The sequence below is a fragment of the Psittacula echo genome (genome assembly GCF_963264785.1).
Source record: "Psittacula echo genome assembly, chromosome: 5".
NCBI lineage: Eukaryota > Metazoa > Chordata > Aves > Psittaciformes > Psittacidae > Psittacula > Psittacula echo.
Genome location: NC_137739.1, coordinates 77,228,691 through 77,250,540, shown reverse-complemented (window position 1 = coordinate 77,250,540; position 21,850 = coordinate 77,228,691). Strand labels below are relative to the sequence as shown.

At 46.5% G+C, this 21,850-nt stretch overlaps 2 protein-coding genes across 2 annotated transcripts; one reads left to right on the top strand and one right to left on the bottom strand.

Moving 5' to 3' along the window:
- Window positions 1–532: 532 nt before the first annotated feature.
- On the bottom strand, window positions 533–9,405 carry LRR1 (leucine rich repeat protein 1; the record flags this gene model as incomplete). Its single annotated transcript, XM_080618522.1, has 4 exons — window positions 533–1,336; window positions 4,002–4,729; window positions 9,023–9,121; window positions 9,226–9,405. 4 exons carry the CDS (start codon window positions 9,403–9,405, stop codon window positions 1,084–1,086), a joined length of 1,260 nt encoding a protein of 419 aa, XP_080474648.1. The 3' UTR covers window positions 533–1,083.
- Window positions 9,406–11,511: 2,106 nt separating this feature from the next.
- On the top strand, window positions 11,512–12,928 carry RPS29 (ribosomal protein S29). The gene is made up of 3 exons (XM_080617930.1): window positions 11,512–11,670; window positions 11,825–11,924; window positions 12,808–12,928. Exons 1-3 carry the CDS (start codon window positions 11,609–11,611, stop codon window positions 12,814–12,816), a joined length of 171 nt encoding a protein of 56 aa, XP_080474056.1. The 5' UTR covers window positions 11,512–11,608; the 3' UTR covers window positions 12,817–12,928.
- The last annotated feature ends 8,922 nt before the right edge of the window (window positions 12,929–21,850 follow it).

Sequence of the window (21,850 nt, the reverse complement as noted above, 5' to 3'; positions counted from 1 at the left end):
ATAATTGCCACAGCAGTGTACTTACCTATGACTCTGAGGGATGCAAACGTAATTCACTCCTGGGCAGTCAATACTGCCTCAAAAATAAACAGTGTGACGTGCTCCCTTCAAGCCATCGTGTGTTACAGGCATGGGATGCCTAAAGATATTTCAAGGGAGTTGTGTTCCATGCTTTATCAATATACAAGCCATGGAGCACTGACAAGACATGAAATAAGGGTATGTGGATACTCTCATGTCTTTCGGTATCTTTACCAGGAGAAAGGCCAGCAGCTAAGCCACAGAATACACTGAATGAAAAACTCACTAGAGAAACCACAATTCACGTGTACATAGAAGGGTTGCAAAATTTAATAAGTTGACTCAGTGAACAATTCAACAATCTTTAAAACAGAAGAGTTAAGAAACAAAGCTTAGGTGACACATTTAGAAAAAGACATTTCTTGTATTACAAAGAGATAAAACAAAAAATGTTTGCTCTGGTAAAAAAACAGCGATGCTGGTCCCTGCTTGAAGTGAGAATGCTGTAACCGAACTCTTAAAAAAGAAGCACCTGGAATTACATGACCAGTTTTGAACTGCTCACACCGTAATTTCTCCTCATAGCAGCCTACCAAGTTGCTCTACAGTAAACAAGTTGGGAAAGGTACAGTCCAGTGATAAAGTCGTCTTCTGTCAGCAGAATTCAGAGCCTCGAGTGTAAGCAAAGCAATCTGATACAAGCTCATCTTCCTTCTAGCAACAAGAAACCACTTAATCCATGAAACAAAGAAAACTGTCATGATACTCCAAACAAAGTCACAGTAAATGGAAACAAGAAAAGAAAAAAAGCAAAATACATTCTAAGGAAGATTCACTCAGGCTAAGCATCACCTTTTATTCCAACCAAAGGGAGATTCTAGTAGTGGAGGAACAGTTGGGCCACCAGCCCAGACTGACAGTGCCCCCTCACTTGCAGGGCTGACATCTGCTGTTGGCAGCAAACATCCTATGATGGCGCGTGTGGGTAACAAGCAGATAACAGTTTCAGGCTCCTCTGTCACTGGACAGAACGTCAGGCAGAGCTTTTGTGCCCAATAATGGTCACCCGTTACTCTGGAGGTACCTATCCAGGAACTGGGAATAGCAGTTTAGAGAACAGAAGTAGCAGATGATGGGTGCTTCCGTACCTCCCATGTTATCCACAAGGACCACAGTGTGAGCTACATGGTGGAGATTCATGGTCACCGTGATCTGAATGAAGCTGCTCAGACAGGCACTTCCACACTGGCATGTTTTAGCCACTTCCAAATCTTCACAAAGGTGAGAAGGAAGGAGATGACAACCATAAGGGATTCTGTTGAACAAGATAAAAAGTGTGAATTCACTACAAAATTAACCAGTGTCACTTAAACACAGTGACACACCATATGCACCAGTGGAAGAAACCCTATTCCGATATCAGAGACAAGGCAAGTCTGAAATTCTGCCATTTGCAATATTGGACTCGTTAGGAATTAAACACCACTTTCCAAGACAGACACTTTTAGTGACTGTTTTTTACATGCAACCATGTTATGGACTAACCCCTAAGTACCAAGGACGTGAACTCCAGAAGACACTGCAACAAGAAGCAGGGAGCTCACAAAAATTGTAACAGACTGGATCACAGTGATATAGAATTAGAGAATTAAAAAAAATAAGAATAATGAGACAACTGGGCATATCTCTGCTCTTCCTTCATGCTAGCCAGGAAGATCGCTGTGTTTCATCCTGGCCTGACAAAGCACCCGTGATTTACTCCTCACTCTCTAACATGAGGAAGTGGTAGTAGCATAAGAACACTGGATCTAGAGGAAACAGAAGCCTTCTTGCAGTAGTACTACCTTAAAGGCAATAAATTAAGGTTCTTTTGATACACCACTCTTTTTGTCCATCATGTCAATAATGACATCCAGAGACAAGAACAAGAATTGCTTCTTTTTAAATTCACAGCAGAGTGGCATTGTGTTTGGGGTACAAACTGAATGTTTTCCCTGAAGTACTCCATCAAGTTAACTTCAGTGTGGGTATCACCAGTGCCCAGCTGTCACTCCAGATTCACACCATAGGTCTCACTGACTCACATCCTGACTACACCTACGTATTCCCAATTCTTTCTATATACCATCATTCACACAGCTAAGACTCCTGTGGGGATTTTTTTCACCACCTCTATTTCAGGACACCCTTTTTTTCCAGTCAGGAAAAGCATAATCACAGCTGATACTTGCCCAGAATGCCACCAGGAAGATTAATGTCCCAACATTTGCTTTTGCATCTTCCCTCCTGTTTTCTTCCTTCCTCAAGGTTTTTATAGCCCATCATCACTCCTGTTTGACATTCTTTGTTAATTTTCACAGCCAGTGAATGGCAGACAGAATGCCTGTTGCCCACTTGTTAGACCTTTCTATTTTCTTTTCCATTCAAGATAATAAGGAGCACTCTGACCAACGCTCTCTCGTAATAATAATCAGAGACCCGTAGGCAAGAGCAGTGTTTCCATTGCCCCTTGTCTCACTGAGACTCCTGGAGCAGAAAGCCTTTTTTGTCCTGTGTGGTGCCATTTTCTTCAAGCCTTCTGCATGGGGGCCAGGAGCTGGGGTTATGCCTTAAGTACTCTAGCAATGTAACTGAGCACCAAAATCCGTCTGGTGCTGACAGATTATATTCTCTAGGGGGAAAAAAAAAAAAATCAAACCAAAATGCCACAAACATGATAGAATATTTCTATCAAAATCACTGCAATTTATATAAAGTTGGGAAAGGAGACACGTGGAGTTTAATTACTTTAATAACATCAACAAGGTCAGAAAGATATGAACCAGAACATTTGGTTGCTCAAATCATTTCCAGGGTGTGCCCTGCATGCCTGTGGACATCTTTAGCACAGACTTCAGAGTAATTAGCCCAGGTTTACGGGGCACTCCCCACCCCCAAGGGAGGAATGAGCACAGAAGGTAGATTAGGAACCCTTCAGGTCTGTGTCTCAGCCCCTTTCTGTACCCACAACTCTTTCCCATCTTCTTGCTCCCTTTCCACCCAGAAGAGAGTGGGAGTAGCAGCGGTCGGTATGGGAAGGATCAGTGGCAGCATGCAGGCAGAGCTATGTAAGCAGTGTGGGGGAAGGTGAGAAAGCTGATAAGGAAGAGCAGCCTGGAAAGGACAATGTTTACTTGGTGAAATAAGATTTTTCAAATTACCTCAGAACTGGGCTGCTCTACCTGAGACAGAACATCCTCACTCCCACACCAAAGGAAATTAACAGCTTAAGGAAAACCTATGGTAGGGAGAAGCCTGCAGTTGCTAATGCTGACTTCACCATAACACTTGCTCTCTGTGAAGCCACCTCACTGTACCTTTCTAATCCTGCTCAGCTTGTGGAAGGTCCCATCTCCAGCAGGAGAAGACCAATCCGTCTCTACAACTAGCAGCTGTATAGGTAAGTTACCTTTCGCCAACACACGATTTTCATAGAGGAAAAGATAGCAACAGGCTAACAGGTAGCATGCAGTTTTAATGTGAGGACAAGATGAAAAGCAACCATGTCTGAAAGCAATTCCCAAGCTAGAGCTCAAGACAAAACATGATCGGTGCCACAAAATCCACTGTAATGTAAGTTCGTCAATACTAAATGCCAGAAGTGGTTCAGGGTTGTAGATCTGATTGTCTTTTACCATAGTTGGGCAAGCATATTCTGTTACAGTACTCCATTTTGTGGATAAAACCATTTCAACCTATAACTTTCTCTAAATGCTTACACATCACCAATTTCCTGTGTTACCCTGTATAACAAAGGGATGATTTTACAAATGGAATTCTAAGTAACTTTAACCTTATGATTTTTAATAGGTGAAGAGCAATAGCCACTGACTAGGACAACAACAACAAAAAAAACGTAAAACCCAAACAAGTCAGGAAAGTTTAGACTCAACAGGTTTGAAAAGGCATAGGTGCAATATGTACCCATCATGCTCTCTTACCTGTAATTTATGGTTGCTCTTGCAGCACACTCTAATAAAGTCAATGGTATTTGCAATTGTATGTTGGGAACAAGTGGACTGGGCTGTTCAAAAGGATTTCCAAAGAGATCCAGGCTCTCAAGACAGAGTTTCCTAAAATCACTGGGCAGGAAAGGAAGTTTGTTTCGAGCTGCTGACAGAAAGCGTAGATGATCTAACTGGCCAATCTTGAATGGCAGCCTAATCAACTCATTGTCATCCAGCTTCAAATTCACGAGTCCTCGCAGCTGGCAGAACTGAATTGGAAGTGCTTTGATTTTGTTTTGGCTCAGGTCCAAGAACTGAAGAGATTTCTGAAGGGTGGAGTTGCACAGAGCCCCACTGAATGACTCCAGGTGATTGTCGTGCAAAATAAGCTCCTGAAGACAGGTCAAGTCACCAATAGTAGCTGGCAGCTGCTTAATGTGATTATGACTTAGGTCTAGTTTTCGGAGTTTCTTCAAGCAAAGCACACGCATGTCGATACGAGCCAGTTTGCAGTACGAGGCTTGGAGGTGTTCAAGGGAATAAGGGAAGTTTTTGGTGAGAGGGTAGTCCCTTCTTGAAGTTATGATCATTTTTGTCTTGGGTTTTTCAACTTCCGAATTCTTCGCTGGTACCAAAGTTGACAGAGGGAGAGCTTCTGTGTTGGTTCCTTGGTGAGCCAGTCTCACAGCTGAAAGGAAATTCTTTAAATTGCTGGCATTTGCCTACAGGAAAACACAAATGTGGAATTAAAGGTTCATTATTCTTGTGCTCATTTGAACACTTTCTGAACTATTCTGTACATGGATCAGGGGCTACTAACTCAGCAGGGCAATGAAATGGGAAAGGGAAACAAATCGGGCTTATTAGGTTGACATGCTGTTTTCAGTATTTAAGAACAAATGGCATGCAATTTGAATGGAAAGTTATGACCTTTCTGAATAATCTAGATCAAGCAAACTGTGCTGCATTGCTCAGAAAAGAAACAAAGCACTGAATTCACAGCTGCAAATAAAGTACAGACCAAACACCTGACATGCTGTGATCTTCCTAATCTCCAACATGATAAAGGGACAGTTTACAGAAACACATGTGGGGAAATCTGAGTCTAAAACTTGAGGTGATAATTCTAAAAGTTGCTAGGAAGGAAAAGGATGGAAGCTGATGTTAAATGCAACAGGCAGAAAGCTTCAAAGCAGGTTAGGTAAATGCTTCTGGTCACACAGAGCTCTGGTCTGTTGTACCAGAATCAAAGGATAATTACTTGCAGTCCTTCTGCAAACAACTGACCAATTTTGCTTTAGCTGGGATATAATACAATGCCAATTAAGACAATTAATGGAGTATCAGATGAATTTTAAATAAAAGTCAAGAAAGCTGTGCTACATTTGTTGTACTGACATAATTAACTTTCATGAACAGGAGAGTGACCAAATATTTCTCTCTGGATTTGCCAGCAAGTCTCTTCTCAAGCTGATGTGCAGCTGACAGGCACTAAGCTACAAAGTGAATTCTAAAATAAAAAGCACAATACGTCCATGCAAGTAAAAGTCATCTCCTATTGCAGGAAGGAACAAACTTGGAGTTTTGCCATGGCTCAGGGTTGAGAAGTTTGCACTCTGTTCCCAGCTGTAACTTACCCAAACCTAGTGACATTCATTTCTGCACCTGAAAGAAAATTTTACTCTGAAGTGTATTTGATCATACTAAATTATAGAGATCTTATGTAATATGCTATAAGTACCTAGCACAACAGAGCTACCATCTTGGAGACTTCTGGATGCTAATGTGACATAAAGACAATAATGGTCAAATATATTTGACTGCACCAGTGCCCTAAAATGATTGTTTTACTGAAACATCCCATGCACATTTGTCATGGTTTAAGCCTTTTTGGGGGAGGGAAGAAGGAAGGGAGTGAGTGAGCGGCTGCGTGGTTCTGGGTTACTGGCTGGGCTTAAACCATGACAACATCTATTCTCTTAACTCCTGATGTGATACCCTCCAGAAATGCGGAAGTTGCACATCAAAAACCTTTGTATCCAAGACCACCAATATTCTTTATCTCACCCATTCTGAATAAGTTAGCCTCAGAATGGTGCCCTAACTACAGGCAAATGTGTCATTTTTCTGAGGGTAGTAAGAAGCTAACTGAAATTGGAGTAAAAGTCCTCCAGATCTGTAAGATCAAGTGAAATAAATAACTATGCATTAAAATGAAGTTACAGGCAATATTTCTTTGCTCTCAAAGCATGAGGCATGACAGATACCTCTATCAAATTTTCTCCACGATACTTCACAAAGACAATATTGTATCTGTAAAGATGCTGTTGAGAAATCCTGAATACATTGAAAAAATACTAAGGCACATGTAAGAAAAAAAAAAAACCAAACTCAAAGAACTAGTTGGAAGTGCTCAGGATGCGATTTTCTGCCACAAGTCTGAAGTGTCAACCACAGAAAACAAGCTGGGAAAAGAAGTTAATCTGTGTTGATGCCTTACAGGTCTTGTTTCAGAACTAAATGCATGATGACAAGGCAATCAAGAGATTACACGGATTTCAGACCTTGTGTGCAGTGCAACAGGCACAGGCCTGCTGAAGAGAAAAAACCCAACACAATGACTTTTTTTTGTTTGCTCCAGGGTCGAATGCTCCAGACCAATGTTTCTCAACTTAATTTCTTATGTGGCCAAGTGCAACAAATTGCACCAGCTGGCAGAATACAGAGTGGGATTTTGTATGCTAGCAGTTGCACTCAACTGGGACAGTCATACCTTCGTACCTGGAAATCTGTTTCTTACCAGGATTTTGTCTATCTTTGAGAGTTGAGAAGCCTTTATGTAATGAAATCATAGAATCATAGAATAGTTAGGGTTGGAAAGGATCTTAAGATCATCTCGTTCCAACCCCCCTGCCATGGGCAGGGTCACCTCACACTAAACCATGTCACCCAAGGCTCTGTCCAACCTGGCCTTGAACACCACCAGGGATGGAGCATTCACAACTTCCCTGGGCAACCCATTCCAGTACCTCAGCACCCTCACAGTAAAGAACTTCTTCCTTATATCCAATCTAATCTTCCCCTGTTTAGGTTTTAAGCCATTACCCATTGTCCTATCACTACAGTCCCTAATGAATAGTCCCTTCCCAGCATCCTTGTAGGCCCCCTTCAGATACTGGAAGGCTGCTATGAGGTCTCCACACAGCCTTCTCTTCTCCAGGCTGAACAGCCCCAACTTTCTCAGCCTAAAATCATCAAAGACTAGCAGAAACATCACAGAAAACTTATCAAATATCTTTAATTGTGTTTCTGAATTTGGAGCACTTAAGGGGAATGCATGGTTTCACTTGTTTTGGACGAATTCAGTGGATAAGTTCCTGGAGCTTGATATTATCAGGTTCCTGACAGTGTCAGTAACCTGACAGTACCCAGTTAAAATAAGGAGCAAGGATCTAGCCTCCTTGGGGCAAGTCTGGTTGTCACCCTAACTCCTGTTTCATTAGATCACCATCCTCATATTAGGAAGAACTTCTAGTATCTAACCTAATTTCCCCTCTCACAGTTTAAAGCCATTCCCCTCTGTCCTATCCCTGGTTCCAGGTATTGGAAGCTGCTCTAAGGTCTCCCAGAAGCCTTCCCTTCTCCAGGCTGAACAACCATCTTTCTTCTTAATATATTTATCAATAAATTTTGTTTCCCTTGCTCTCCCCACCCACTTGCTCAGCTGTAAAGCAAGCTCTCTAGGCTTCACTCCATGGCTACACCATAAATTGAGGTCACAGAGCTCCAGAGCGCACTGAGATATCTTAATTTCAGGTCTAAAAACAGTGCTAAATACCCCCCACATTACAGCTATTTAATCAAGGAAAAAATTGCCAGCAGCCTTCAAATACCTAATATGATACTAAAAAGGAGAATTATAAACTGTTGTATTAATTTACTATGTTGCTCAAACAGACCTTGCAGACTGCCTTGAGCTCTACCTCACTCCAGAAAGACTGTTGTTAGTGCTGGTGCAGTTTAAGCACACTTTGTGCATTTCTCCTTAAAAAGCATTCTGCTTGCGCAGGAGAACGCTTCACCACTCATGATTACAGCTGCTCAGTCTGTACATCACTGAAATTATTAGAAGACCTCCTTCAGGCCAAAGAATCATGTTTACAACAGAAAGTCAAACTAATTTTCCAAACAAGCAAGCAATATTATTTGCTTTTATTTACATATCCTAACCAAGGTTTTAGAAAAGCTCTCCCACTTTCCTCTGCTACAAGGCAACAAAATTTTACTGAACAGGCACAGGAAAAAAAGCTTAACCACATGAAAAATGAATGCTAAGATAGTATTTTTTTGTGAGCTTAGTATTATTAAAAATACTTTATAGCTTACAAATAGATGATGAAGTGTAAATACATTGGTGAGTTCTACTACCAGCTAAACGCTTAGGTGAGATGGTGCATGTACTGCTGATCCATATCATGTGTGTCTCCAGCTTTGACACTGCTTGTCTGCTAATACAAAAGTATTCTTTTTTTTTTTTTTTTTATTAGAAAGGCTGTAAACAGTAACTTTTTTTTAATGGAATATACAGCTAAGTAGCAAGATATTGTATCAGAGAGATGAAAAGAGTTGTTTCTCTCTAAACAAGCAACAAAGAATAATGTGAAAAACGGACTTTTCCCTCGAGGGAGCCGGAGGGAGAATCAGAAAGCAGCCCAGCAAATGAGCTGGGCTCAGCCTTCCTAGCACAAAATGAGTGAGCTCACTCATTTTTCCTTTTTGCTGTCCCTGCTGAGGGCATAGAAAGCCAAGCTCCTTCATGCTGCTTCGTTTACATCCATGCCAAAGTTGTGGCAAGTCAAAGACGCCTGTTAAAACTAACTCACTATGTGGAATCTGTTGGACGGACCCCAGGCAGACAAGACAGCCCGAGAACCCCCTCCCGAGCCACCTCCACACGGTTTCTAGCACGAGCACGGCACCGATTCCCCGCCGATGTCCCGGGCCCCCGCACCCACCTTGCTGAGGCAGACATCCACGGCGGGCTCCCGGAGGCGCAAGGTGGCCTTGCCCTCCTCCACAAACCGGGTGAAGAACCGCTCGATGTTCTCCTGCACCTATGAGGCACAGCGGGCACTCAGCAGCCGCGGCGGAACGAGGGTCGAGAGGACCCGACCCGCCCCGCCTCCCGGTCCAGTCCCCCCACCGCCGCCCTTCCCACCTTATAGCGAGCACCGACCCGGTCCCGCGCCGTGCACACCATGAGGTAAACGCCGCCGCCCTGCGCCCATCCAGGCGGGCGGCCGAGTGAGAGAAGCGCCCTGGTGCCGCGGCCACGACCCCGCAGCCCGCAGGTGGGCAGGAGCCGGCTGACCACCTCCACCTCGCACTGTAGCCGCATCACCGCCCGCCCCGCCGCCGACCAACGGCCCGCTCGGGGGCGGGCGGAACGCGCCGCGCCACGCGGGGGCCTTCAGCACGGCCGCGCACAGGCGCCCGCCGTAATGCCTGGCTCCCGTGATCCCACCCTCCGCCGCCAGCCAGGGGCCGCAGGGCCGCCCGGCGGAAGAGCTCGCGGGGCGGGAAGGGAGGAAAGGGCGGTGGTACTGGCGGTACCGGCAGCTAGGGCAGACCGAGTGAGGGGCCCTCAATGAGGAGCTCTGTGGCAGCGCCCCCTGGAGGAGGTCGGCTCGACTCGGCGGGAAGGGTAGAGGAATGACGGATGGGAGGGGAACGTGGAGGGGCTGAGGGGAACGTGGAGGAGCTGAGGGGATCGCGAGTGTGAGGGGACACGGGGGAGGTGAGGGGATCGCGAGTGTGAGGGGACACAGGGGAGCTTAGGGGATCACGAGTGTGAGGGGACACAAGGAAGCAGCTGGAGTGGCTGAAGGGGGCTTTGCTGCTAGAATCAGCTTAGGTAGCACCACTAGGAATGGGTGGTGTGCATTCAGCAACCAAGCTTGGGTAAAAAGCCATGTTCACCCACTGCAAGGTATGGTTGCTGTGTGGTTAACCGAGATGCCAGTGACACCCTTTACTCAGACTTCCTCAACAACAAAATGTGAGGCCTTATGACAAACGAATTGCCAAAACAACAGGGAAAATTTCAATAAAATGAAAAATTTGAAAAAAGAATTCACAATGTGAAAGTGGTTTGGTAGAGGGCAGGTTGGGGATGTCCTGTTATAAAGCAGCCTTCTAGTACCTAAAGGGGCCAAAAGGAAAGCTGGAGAGGGACTTTTGACAAGGGCATGTAGGAATGGAACAAGGGGGAATGGTTTTAAACTGACAGAGATAGATTAGTAAAATTTAGAAGATTTAGTAGATTTAGTAAGAAGCTCTTCCCTTTGAGGTTGGTGAGGCACTGGCACAGGTCGCCCCAAGAAGCTGTGGCTGCCCCATCCCTGGCAGTGTTCAGAGCCAGGTTGGATGGGGCTTGGATCAACCTGGTCTAGTGGAAGGTGTCCCTGCCTGTGGCAGGAGAGTTGGAATGAGACTAGATGGCCTCTAAGGTCCTTTCCAACCTAAGCCATTCTGTGATGCTATGATCTCTGACAGTGGAATGGCAGCACCTGGGAAAAATTGCTCTGGGCTGGGGTACAGTAGAAACTGGGACAATATCACTGAATCTGAGAGAACTCCTGGCTCAAAGGCACTCACCAGGTGGAAACTAACCTTCTGTGTGCATGGAGCAGGCAAGGACGAGGTGAGTGAGGACAGCAGCAGTGTGGTCTCACCTGATCCCCTGCCCAACAGCATTAGTTCTCACTGTGGTAGCCAGCATTGGGGGAAAAAAAATAGAATCCGTGAATCCTTTCAGTACTGGTTTCCTAGAGTTATTTTGTTTAAGCACAAGGCTTAGGGTTTTAAACTTGCTTTGTCGTTTTCAGGAACCAACTTTTTTTACTGGCATCAGAGCACACAAGCACAGAACGCTGCTGTGCTGGGCCGCCAGCAGGTGTGCGCGCAGATGCCGTGGTGTTCCAGCAGGAGGCGGTAATGTGTCGGGTCCTGTAGTGTTGAAAAGGCGATACCGCGGTGCTCCAGCAGGAGGCGGTGTGTGCTGGGTCCTTGGGTCCCATCGGAGGCAAAATGGGGTTCGTCGCCGGTTCCTGAGGAGGCGGTGCGTGTGTCAAAAGGAACCCGCGTCTCTCTGTGTTGCCCAGGCTACGCTGCAGTGGCTATTCACAGGCGCGATCCCGCTACTGACCGGCACGGGAGCTTTGACCTGCTCCGTCTCCGACCTGGGCCGGTTCACCCCTCCTTAGTCAACCTGGTGTGCCCCAGCTCCCCGGGGCTCACCATATTGATGCCGGCCTTAGCGCGGACGCCCGCTCGGCATAGCGCACTGCAGCCCAGAACTCCTGGGCTCAAGCGATCCGGCGGGCTCAGCCTCCCGAGTAGCTGGGACTACAGGCGCGCGCCACCACGCCCGGCGTTTGTTGGAGCCGCGCTGCCTCCCCTAGACCCGCCACAGCGCTGACGTCAGGCGCGGAGGGCGGGGAAGCGGGCGCGCCGCGGTGCAGGGCGGGACGCCGGGCAGGGGTGGTCAGCGTGTGCGAGGGCCGCCATCTTTCTCTCCGCGTCAGGCTCTCAGCAGCAGCATGGGGCACCAGCAGCTCTACTGGAGCCACCCCAGGAAGTTCGGCCAGGGCTCCCGTTCCTGGTCAGTGTGCGCCCGGGAGGCTCTCCAGGGGGTTGTTTGGCCTCCTGTGGCCCGAAGGGCTTCCTGTGGTAGTTCCCTTACTCTTCATCTCTCCTTCCCACCGCGCGCCTCCATTAACCGCCCTGACCGGCCTTGCTCTCTTCTTCCCTCGCAGCCGCGTGTGCTCTAACCGCCACGGCCTCATTCGCAAGTACGGTTTGAATATGTGCCGGCAGTGCTTCCGCCAGTACGCCAAGGACATCGGCTTTATCAAGGTAAGCGCCGGCAGCGTGAGCACCTCTCCCGTGAGCAATGGCTGATATAGGTGGGGTGGTTCAGCCTGGAGAAGAGAATGCTCCAGGGAGACCTTATTGCAGCCTTTCAGTTCTTAAAAAGGGCCTGTAAGAAACACGGTGAGACACTTTTTAGCAGGGCCTGTTGTGATAGGGCAAGAGTAATGGTTTTAAACTAAAAGAGGGGAGATTCAGGCTGGGTGTGAGGAAGAAATGTTTTGCAGGGAAGGTGTTAAAATACTGGCACAGGTTGCCCAGAGGAGTGGTGGACATGCCATCAAGGCCAGGCTGGATATGTCTGTGGACAAACTGACCTAGTTGAAGGTATCCCTGAGTATTGCAGGGGGCTTGGGCTAAATGAGTTTTTGTCATGGTTTAGACCCAGTTAGTAACTTCACACAACGCAGCTGCTTGTGCACCCCTTCCCTTCTTCCCCTTCCAGGCAGGATGGGGAGGAGAATTGAAAGAATGTAAACCCCACGGGTTGAGGTAAGAACAGTTTAATAACTAAAAATGTAGTGGTAATAGGAAATACCAATAATAATAGGAAACAAGAAAAAATGAAAGCCCAGAAAATGCAAGTGATACACAGTACAACTGCTTAGCACGCACTGACTGATACCCTGCCTGACCTGAGCAGCAGTCCGTCCCATCCAGGTCACTCCCTTCAGTCTGTATACTGGGAATGATATGCTGTGGTATGGAATGCCCCTTTGGCTAGTTTGGGTCAGGTTTAAAATAGCTGATAGTTGAAATCAGAACACCTTTGAAGGTCCCTTCCAACCCAAACTGTTCTATGATTGTGGAGGAGGGTTGTGTGTACTGTTTTCCACTGACTCATCTTGCCTTTCTCACTGTCTTGCAGCTGGACTGAGCACCAGGAGGATGAAGCTGTGGCCAGAAGCACCCAGGGTTTCCCTGGGCCTCCTTGACACATCTGCAGCATCGCAGCACAGCTCTAATCAATAAATAGTTTTTCCACCTGACTGATGCGTGCACGTTTGCCTTTTGTAAAGGTTGTAATGGCTATGGGGCTTCTAATCCCTTACAGTGGCCCTTTGGGGTGGGAGTGCCGCCATGGGGACAGGTCTCAAGGAGCCTGTCATCCTGTCCTCAGTTACCTACACAAACCTGGGTGGTCTTAAGAGTACTGATGCTCGTGTGGTGTCCCTGAGTCTTCAGGCTTGTGAGGGGTGCAGTAGAATGGTCCTGTTAAAATGGCCAGACATGAATGGCTTATGTAGAAACAAGTGTTGCAGCATGTCTGTTGTGCAGAACTGTACTTGAGGCTCTGTACATGAGCCTGTCTCACTTGTTGGGAGATCTATTGTTTCAGTGTGTTGGGAAAGTTAAAATTGATACCAGATATGGGGAATTAATATGGTTGGAGCCACATCCCCCTTGCATTTCAGCTGTAAAGAGGACCTCACTTCCTTAAGGTCTCCAGCCACTTAAAGTTGTAGTGTAATAGGTCTGAAGAGAATTGGGTTTAAAAGAAACACCAGTGTGCCAGAGGCCTGGAGTTGGGCTTTCCATTTCTGTCCACAGGGATTAGAAGTATCAGGGTGCTGTCCTGCTGTTGAGGCTTGCCACTGCGTGAGATCACTGACCACACGAATGTTTCAGTGATGCCTGAAATGGCAAGTGGGCTGATCCCTTCCACCCTGTGTGCTCTGGATCTCATTTGGGAATTCCTAATTGCTTTTTTTTTTTCTTTTGTCTCAGTGGTTACTGAATTAAACTGAACAACAGTGGTGAGGAGGTATAATAGGGGTAAACTCAGGTACTGGCCCAGAGGCTGGAACATTTATTCTGAGGTGGTAAAGACTTCCTTCTGATGCAGAGAGCACTGTCCCCTTGTCCTTGTTGAACACCCAGATGAACTGAAGTGCGTGGATCCTGTTGTGGTTTCTGTGGTAAAATAGTTCCTGCTGGCATGAGCTCACCACTGAGGTGGCAGGCAGGCAGGCCTCATATCACAGCTTTGGGCCTTCAGTGAGCTTTAGTGTCAAACTTCCTGTCAGGAACCTTGGCACATGCAGCTGCCAGGCAGGGGTTAGAAGTGTGTGGAGATAATGCTGTGGCTTGGCAGCAACAGCATGGAGCCCAGAGAGTGTTTTTTCCCCAGCTGGCTGGATGAACTTGGGCTGAGTCCTGTGCTGCTGTGGCAGTTGGTGGCTGGTTTAGGACTTAGCAGCTGTCCAGTACTAAAGGGGCTGACAAGAGGCCCTGGAGAGGGACTTTTGACAAGGACATGTAGGGATAGGGCAAGGGAGAATGGCTTTAAACTGACAGAGGGTACATTTAGATCAGATATTAGGCAGTTCTTCCCTGTGAGGGTGGTGAGGCACTGGCACAGGTTGCCCAGTGAAGCTGTGGCTGCCCCATCCCTGGCAGTGTTCAAGGCCAGGTTTGGATGGGGCCACCTGGTCTAGTGGAAGGTGTCCCTGCCTATGGCAGGGGGGTTGGGACAAGAAGGTCTTTAAAGTCCTTTCCAACCCAAACCATTCTGTGATTCTATGATTCTAATTGTCTGAAACCTAATTTAATGAATCATGGAAAAACATTTGGTAAGTAACACAAAACAAATGTGAGAATGTTATGAAAACAACTAGTGGCATGGATACATTCATCACTGCACAGGCTTTGGAAGCAGGGACCGGGATCCTGGGAAGAGCACAGGTGTGCTTATGTAGGGGTGGGGTCAGGAAGGCTAGGACACAGCTGAAACTGAACTCAGGAAGGGATGCAAAGAATAATAAGGGCTTCTGCAAGTGTGTCAGCCAGAAACAGTAAGGTTTTTTTTAGTTTAAAAGAGGGTTGATCAAGGCTAGATGTAAGGGAGAAATATTTTACCATGAGGGTGGTGAACCACTTGGCACAGGTTGCCCAGAGAGGTGATCCATTCTTCATCCCTGGAAATATTCAAGGTCGGACTGGACAGAGCTCTGAGCAACCTGATCTCATTGATGATGGGCAGGGGGCTTGGTCTAGATGACCTTTAAAATCTCTTCCAACCCAAACTATTCTGTGATCTGGGGGGAAGTGTGTTGTCTTTATCCTAAAAGCTGCTACCATGGCTTCATTGCAAGGCGACTAAACTCACAGCCAACTACAGAGAAGGAACAGGAAATCGTGGGACACTAAATAAGATCAATTCCTAGTTCAAGCCTGATACAAAGATTCAAAGATAACTATGGTGCTGTCTTGCTCAGAGGATTTCCATCTTCCCATTGCCTTGGGCAATGCCGTTAGCCTGAACAGATTTCTCCAAGAGTTTCTACATTCTAGCAATGCACCAGTTCTCACAAAGCCATGCAGACTGTTGTGGTGTGCCTGCAGTAACCTGGGAGGATGGCAATAAGCAAGCAGTTCCTCTTGGAACCAAAGGCAGCCCTATGTGGCTCAAAGGGATGCAGATCTGGGGTCGCCAGAGGAGCTCTGGCTGACGCTGATCCAGGTTTGGTACTGGCCTGGGGAAGAGTCAGCTTTGCTGCTGCTGGAGGATGTTGTTGGGCCTCTCACTCTTTGAATAAGAAATGGTTAAATCCCTGGTTCCTATCTGGAAACTCCTCAGTGTAAAGGTGAGCTTCTACACTAAATAAATACTAATAAAAAGATTCAGTTCCTCCAGCAATTGTTTTAATTCTTTTCTCTAGTTTCCACTGATGTACACAGGGAGGTGAATCCTTGGGGTGTGTTTGGCTTCAGCATGGTTCTGACAAATCAGTAAGCGCTAATTGTCTTTCTAAACAATTACTGAGTTTCTTATGTGAAGGTGACTCTCACTGAGGAAACATAAGTCTTTTGTTATTAAGTATTATCTTAAATTATGCTGCAGTCAGAAAGATTTGTTAGTTTTGCTGCTGGTTGCTCCTGATCCCCAGCAGAGAATGCAGAGCTGTGGTGCAAAAGCTGGTCTCAGCAGCTGATGTGAATGGCCATGAATGCTGCTGGGGGGCCGCAGAGGTGGAGGAGCTGGTGGCACTCGGTTAAGCTGTTGTGCAGGCACAGCATACTGACACCAGGGAGAAACCAGATGACTTGCACCAAGGGTTAGTGTTAAAGATGGTGGTTTCCAAGACCTGAACCTGGTAACCTGTCATGCTTCCTCTTACTGTGAAAGATGCTTCTCACTTTTACTCCACACTCTTTTCAGACACCTCGCGATAACTGACTGTAGTGTAAAATTTCACTGAAATGCAGAATCAGCAAAGATGTAAAATGGGAGGGGAGGTTCTTTGCAGTTCCCACTGCTGGAGTCTGCACAGAGCTGTGTTCAACTTGGCCTCCTACTACCCACAGCTGTGCTTGTGGCACTTCCTAACAGGAAATGCCTGTGTTCCTGTCCCCACTGATGTCTTGGTGACAGGAGGATGCCGCCATGCTGGATACCAGCCTAAGATGTTTGAAAATAGCAGCAATGTTAGAATTATTTGGACACTTGGAGCTGCAAGACACATTCAAATCTGGTAGTGAGTTGTGGATTCCGTCCCTCTTTCCTGAGCAAAGCTCCTTTCTGATGGTAAAATGGCTTTGGAGGCATCTTCTTCCTCGGCCCTGTGTGCGCATGTTGTTGCCTAGCAGGGAGCTGTGCTGCTCTAAAGTAGCTGAGGATCTGGTCCCGAGAGCTAAGAGCCAGAGCACCTGCGTTACCTACATGATGGGAAATAGTAACGATAAAAAAATCCCAAATAGTACCAAATAGCTGGGGATAGCAATTGAAATGCAGCTTCCTATTTGAAAGCAAAGCTAAAATATGTTTTTGCATTACCTTGTTCACATTAAAATACCTGAATTGTCACCTTGTAATTTTGCAAATGCTTTAAATGTTCTTGCTTTTCTTTATTCTATTGCTCCCATTTTTGTAAGTCTAGTGCGAAGGTGGTGTAGTACAAACTGTAATGTCTTTTTACTTTATTGCTGCCTTAACTTGGTATTTATTGCCCAGTATACAATGAAGACTAGGTGCCAAAACCTTGAATTTCCTGAGCTCATTGTTAAAATTGCATTTTGTTTCTTTCTAAAGCTGATGGTTACAGTCTCTGAAGGTGCACAGATGTGAAGCTGTAACTTATTTGGAAGCAAAATGATTTGTAAAGAGCTGTTGATTCCCCTAAAGAACAGTTAAAATCAAAATACTCTTCAAGGACTTTGCATTAATGGTGAACAACTAATACATGTTTTCCTGTAGGGAAATAACATTGCCTACTTAGAGCCAAGTAAAAGATAGTGATGCTTTAGCATTCAAAGAGATGAACCTCTAATTGCTGAAATTGAGTTTGTAGGGGATTTTGGCTGTTGAAAAAACACTAAATTGCATTGGATTATGCACCAGATAAAGTCTATGGTTCTCAGAGGCTCCAGGAGGAATTTGCAAGGCTATGGGTAAAACACTGGATTTTAAACTCATCCTTAGGCTAGAGAAATTAAGCTGTTTGACATGCTCAGATAGGAAAAAATCGTAAGCTGTGGCTGCACAGGTGCTGTGAAAGCCTGTGACTTGTGATGACCCTCCCTCCTGCATGCAGAGGTGGTCTTTGACTCACTGAGATCTAGTTTATTGCAGTGGTGTGGCTTGTGGGACCAGGCTGGGGGTGATGCTCAGGCTGTTTTCCTACTTGCAGCATCTCAAGGTGAGTGCCAGGCCCAGCAAGGTGGATCCCCATCACCTGGATCAGGATCCAGCTCCCTGCCCTTCTTCAAGCTGCTCCTCTGCCACAGGGTTCAGTTCTCGAGCTGTGAAACTGTGGTAACACTTTCTGCAACATGAGATGTGTTGAAGCAGGGACAGCAACTTGTGGATATTCCCAGTATTGACATTACTGAATTCCTGCAAGGAGATAGCTCCACCTGTGGCTGTTCGATGGCTGCTCCAACATGTGTCAGCTGCAGTAAATGCTTGGAGCAGAGGACACTGAGCTTAAAGCTGTTTGTCACTCCATTCCAAATCTAAGAGGAAGGGATCTGGAGTGTTTGGCTGTGGTTGCTTTGAGCGGGAACAGAGTGGGAGCTGCTGCTCCAAACGCAGCTTTGAGTGCCTCTGGGTCTTGTATCTGCCAAATGTCGGTCGAGTGGCACAAGGCTCAACCAGGAGAGAGACAAGAGGTGTCTGGTCCAGGTGTGGGAGGTGGTCCAGCTACTGCCCATGTGAAGGTGCTGTGTTCCTCTGTGGTAGGCCAGTGGGTCACCCTATGCCGGCTTTGCAGATCACTGGCGATGGCGCCTTGTGATGCTGAGGTGTAATGCCAGGCAGGCTTTCTTCAAGAGTGACCCTGGGCAGTGCAGCCCTGTGCCCTGGTCTGTGCCAGGGAGAGGTTTGTGGCAGGGTATGGATTTCCAGCTCCAAAGGGACAGGGGTTTCTGCCATTCCTGGACAGATACAGCTTCAGCTGTATAGCAGAGTGGTGTGTGCAGGAGAACTCAGTGCAGCGGTCTGTGTCTGAGTCTAGAAGCTAGATGGCACAGTCTGCCTGCAGTTTGTGTCGCTGTGAGGATGCCAGAGTGGCTGTCTCCAGAAATACAAAACTTTCTTGGTAAGTTGTAGCATGCAGGGGATTTTTCCTGTGGGTGTCTTGTCCTTGCTTTCTTTTGAGGAATCTCTGTGTTTGGATCCTTGCTATATCAGGATTGGGGCATAGTCCGTGGCTCTGCCCTTCTCCTTGCTCCTGCTTGAGTCCCGTGTGACTGTGGTGGTATCACGGGTTTGATGTAGAATCATAGAATGGTTTGGGTTGGAAGGGACCTTTAAGACCATCTAGTTCTCAGGATGCCTTCAAGCCCCATCCAACCTGGCCTTGAACACTTCCACGGACGGGGCAGCCACAGCTTCTCTGGGCAACCTGTGCCAGTGCCTCACCACTCTCACAATAAAAATACCCTTACATCAACTGAAATTCCAGATCTTGCCTTTCCTTCTGGTTTTGTGATCATACCCCTCCTGCAGGCTTGGGCTCAGTTTCACTGCCAGCCTTGTGCTTTGGTCTTGCACGTGTTGTAATTTATTTTAGAGAGAAAGCTTTAAGACATACCCACAACATGAAAGCGCTGTTTATTCCTAGTCAGGTCATCCCTGACTTTCTACAACTTAATGCTGAGCTCATCTGCTTCTTTACAAGATTGTGTAGCGCCATCCCCATCTGTGCTGGCACCACAAATAGCCCTCAACTTCAGGCATTTATTCATAAATATATTGAAAAGTCTAGCTTGCATCTATGTGTCACTTCATGTGGCTAAAAGCCATGCTTAGTGCTAGGACAATGCTCTCTGCTTGCGGGAGAGCATCACTGCTGTGCCCGCATCTGTCCATAGCTCTGATAGCATCAAAGCCACAGCAGATTTTGGTAAAATACATGGATTTCTCAGCCCGATTTCTGCAGGTGGTCAACACCAAACAGGCTGGCTCCGCAGCACTGCTCAGTGTTGCAGGCCACTGATTTACAATTTTGTTTGCTCCTTTGGCACAGTCTCCTGCTAAACCTGCCCCATCCCAGCACCTGGATGAACCTCCCAGGGACAGAGATGCAGCACCCTCTGCACTGCCTGTGCAGCCACGCTTCTGCTCCAAGTGTTTAATAATGTGGCAAGATGAGCATCTAGGAAACCCCAGGCAGATGGGATTTGGCTGGCTGTGTGGTGAGCAGAAGTGCTTCTAAATAAAACATTTTCAAAGACTGGCATTAGGCATCAGTGGCTCTCTAATTCGCGTCTCTTGTTGGGAGTGTGTGTTCATCGCAGACAATGTTTATTTATGGCATGTAAAATCTATTTCAATCAAATAATTTCCATAACTGAATATTTATGCCAACATCAACTGAATGCTCCTTGACTAAACTGAAAACTATTTATTCAGTTATAAATGTTTACTTGTTTAGTGTTAAAACTGCTTTAAACAAACTTAAAAATCAAATTGATGTCTTCCCCGTTAGCATGATTTCTGCTGTATTCTAGACATCAGCTTGCTGAGCAATGTATAATATTTTATTATAATCTCAGCTCAAATAGCCTCTGTATATTTATGCCTTCTAATAGCACAGGTTGCCCAAAGAAGCTGAGGCTGTCTCATCCCTGGTGGTATACAAGGCCAGGTTGGACGGGGCTTAGAGCAACCTGGTCTAGTGGAAAGTGTCCCTGCTCATGGCAGAGGGGTTGGAACCGGATGAGCTTTAAAGTTCCTTCCAACCCAAACCATTCTACCATTCCACAATGATTCTATGCTCAGAGTGCTGACTAGACTTGCAACAGAGCTACTGCTATTCTCAAATATCTTGGTCTTACAATGTCAGGTCAGTTACAACAGCACTTCATTGTATCAAATGCTCATCATTAAGTATTAAATAATACTGTGCTGAGAGAACTCCAGGTCTCTGCCTCGTTGCTGGTAGTGCAGTCCAGGAGACTGTCCTAATTAGGATGAGTCCTGAAGCATGAGAGTTTGGAAAATGTATTTATGCCTGAGGGAGCATGTTGTATTTGGAGCTTGTGAAGCAGATGGGTTTACACACCTTGAAGGGAAACCTGCATGTTTTCTATGCGCGCTTCCCATGGGACAGCTAACACCCGGGTCAGTAGGTGAGCCCCAGCCTCTGTGACTCATTGTGCATTAATCAATCAGTGGCGGAAAATCACCCAGAGACAGAGCATCATCCTGCTCTTGTGTGTGTGTATCTGTGTGCCCCCACCTGTGATTTTCCAGTGAACTCTTGTCAGAATGTGAAGCTGGACTTGCTGTGGTTTGCAAGGTGCCCCATGTTTCTCCTTCCTTTTTTGAGCAGCAGGGGAGGTAAGTGGTGGCAGGGATAGAAATATGGCCTGCTGCATTTGCAGGGGAGCTGCGTCCAGCTCAGGTCTGTGATTTTGGGAAGGGAGCTGCGTCCAGCTCAGGCTGCCCCTCCTCTCCCTCTGTGCAGCTTCAGTTGCCCAGCTTTATCCCACAGCCCCACTGCTGCCTTTGCAGCCTGTGGATTTCTATCATTTTCTTCTGGCACCAGATCAGAAGAGGCTTGTTGGGTGGTGATAGTGGTTTACAGTTGGTATTTCGTCAGAGCAAAGGCATATGGGAGCGAGGGGCCCTTTTTACTGCACCCACAGCTTGTGCTTGTGTTGGCTGAATAAAAACAACTCCACAAACACTGCTGTGATGCTTCCCCCAGCCCTTTGCAGGAGAGGCTCTTAGGTCAGCTCTGCAAGGGGAAGTCCATGCCAAAGCTGAGGATTTCTTGCATGTCACCTGGCAAAGACCATAGCTGAAATCCTGCTTCTGGTTAAAGCTTCACACTTTGCAGTGGGGGCTTTGCTTATTTAGCACTGTCTCCTTGCTGTGCTCAGCCTTGGTTTTCTCTATCCTCTTCCTGTGCCTGCAGTAACTGCAGAATTGGGATTTCATACAGAAAACGTGAGAATTTTAACTAGGATTTCACATATGCTGAAGAAATTCCTTCCTAACCAAACACCTGGGATCCTAACGTGTCTGCACTGCCTTCTGATGGCTTAATTACTTTTTGCTTCTCTCTTAACTCCCTTGCAATGATAGGAAAACATTACCTTGCTCAGAACGGCAGGATAAACCCAGCAGCCCTTCCCTGGGGGCTTAGCTTTGCTCAGGACCGCTTTTTTTTTTTGCTGGTTTTCTTGAAGATGTAGGAACACACATATATACTTTTGTGTGTATGCAGGCATTGTTTATCACCACTTTGACTGCATATACTGTGGGTAAGCACTATACAAACCCTGGCAAATAAATGGTCTGTGGCTTAGAAGAGCAGAAAATCCTCCAGAGTTATGCCCCGAGTTCACGGCATCTTGTCTGCAACACCAGTGTGCTCACACGAGCCATAAAACTTGGTTGTTTCCCTTGCTCTTTCCCAGCGTTTGATGTAAGGTGTCACAGCAGCTGGTGACACAAAATC

Bases quoted from the DNA above. Each gene is read 5' to 3' on its own strand.
- RPS29 (XM_080617930.1), top strand. From the start codon at position 11,609: ATGGGGCACCAGCAGCTCTACTGGAGCCACCCCAGGAAGTTCGGCCAG. The intron at 11,671-11,824 runs GTCAGTGTGCGC...CTTCCCTCGCAG, and splicing joins GGCCAGGGCTCCCGTTCCTG to CCGCGTGTGCTCTAACCGCC.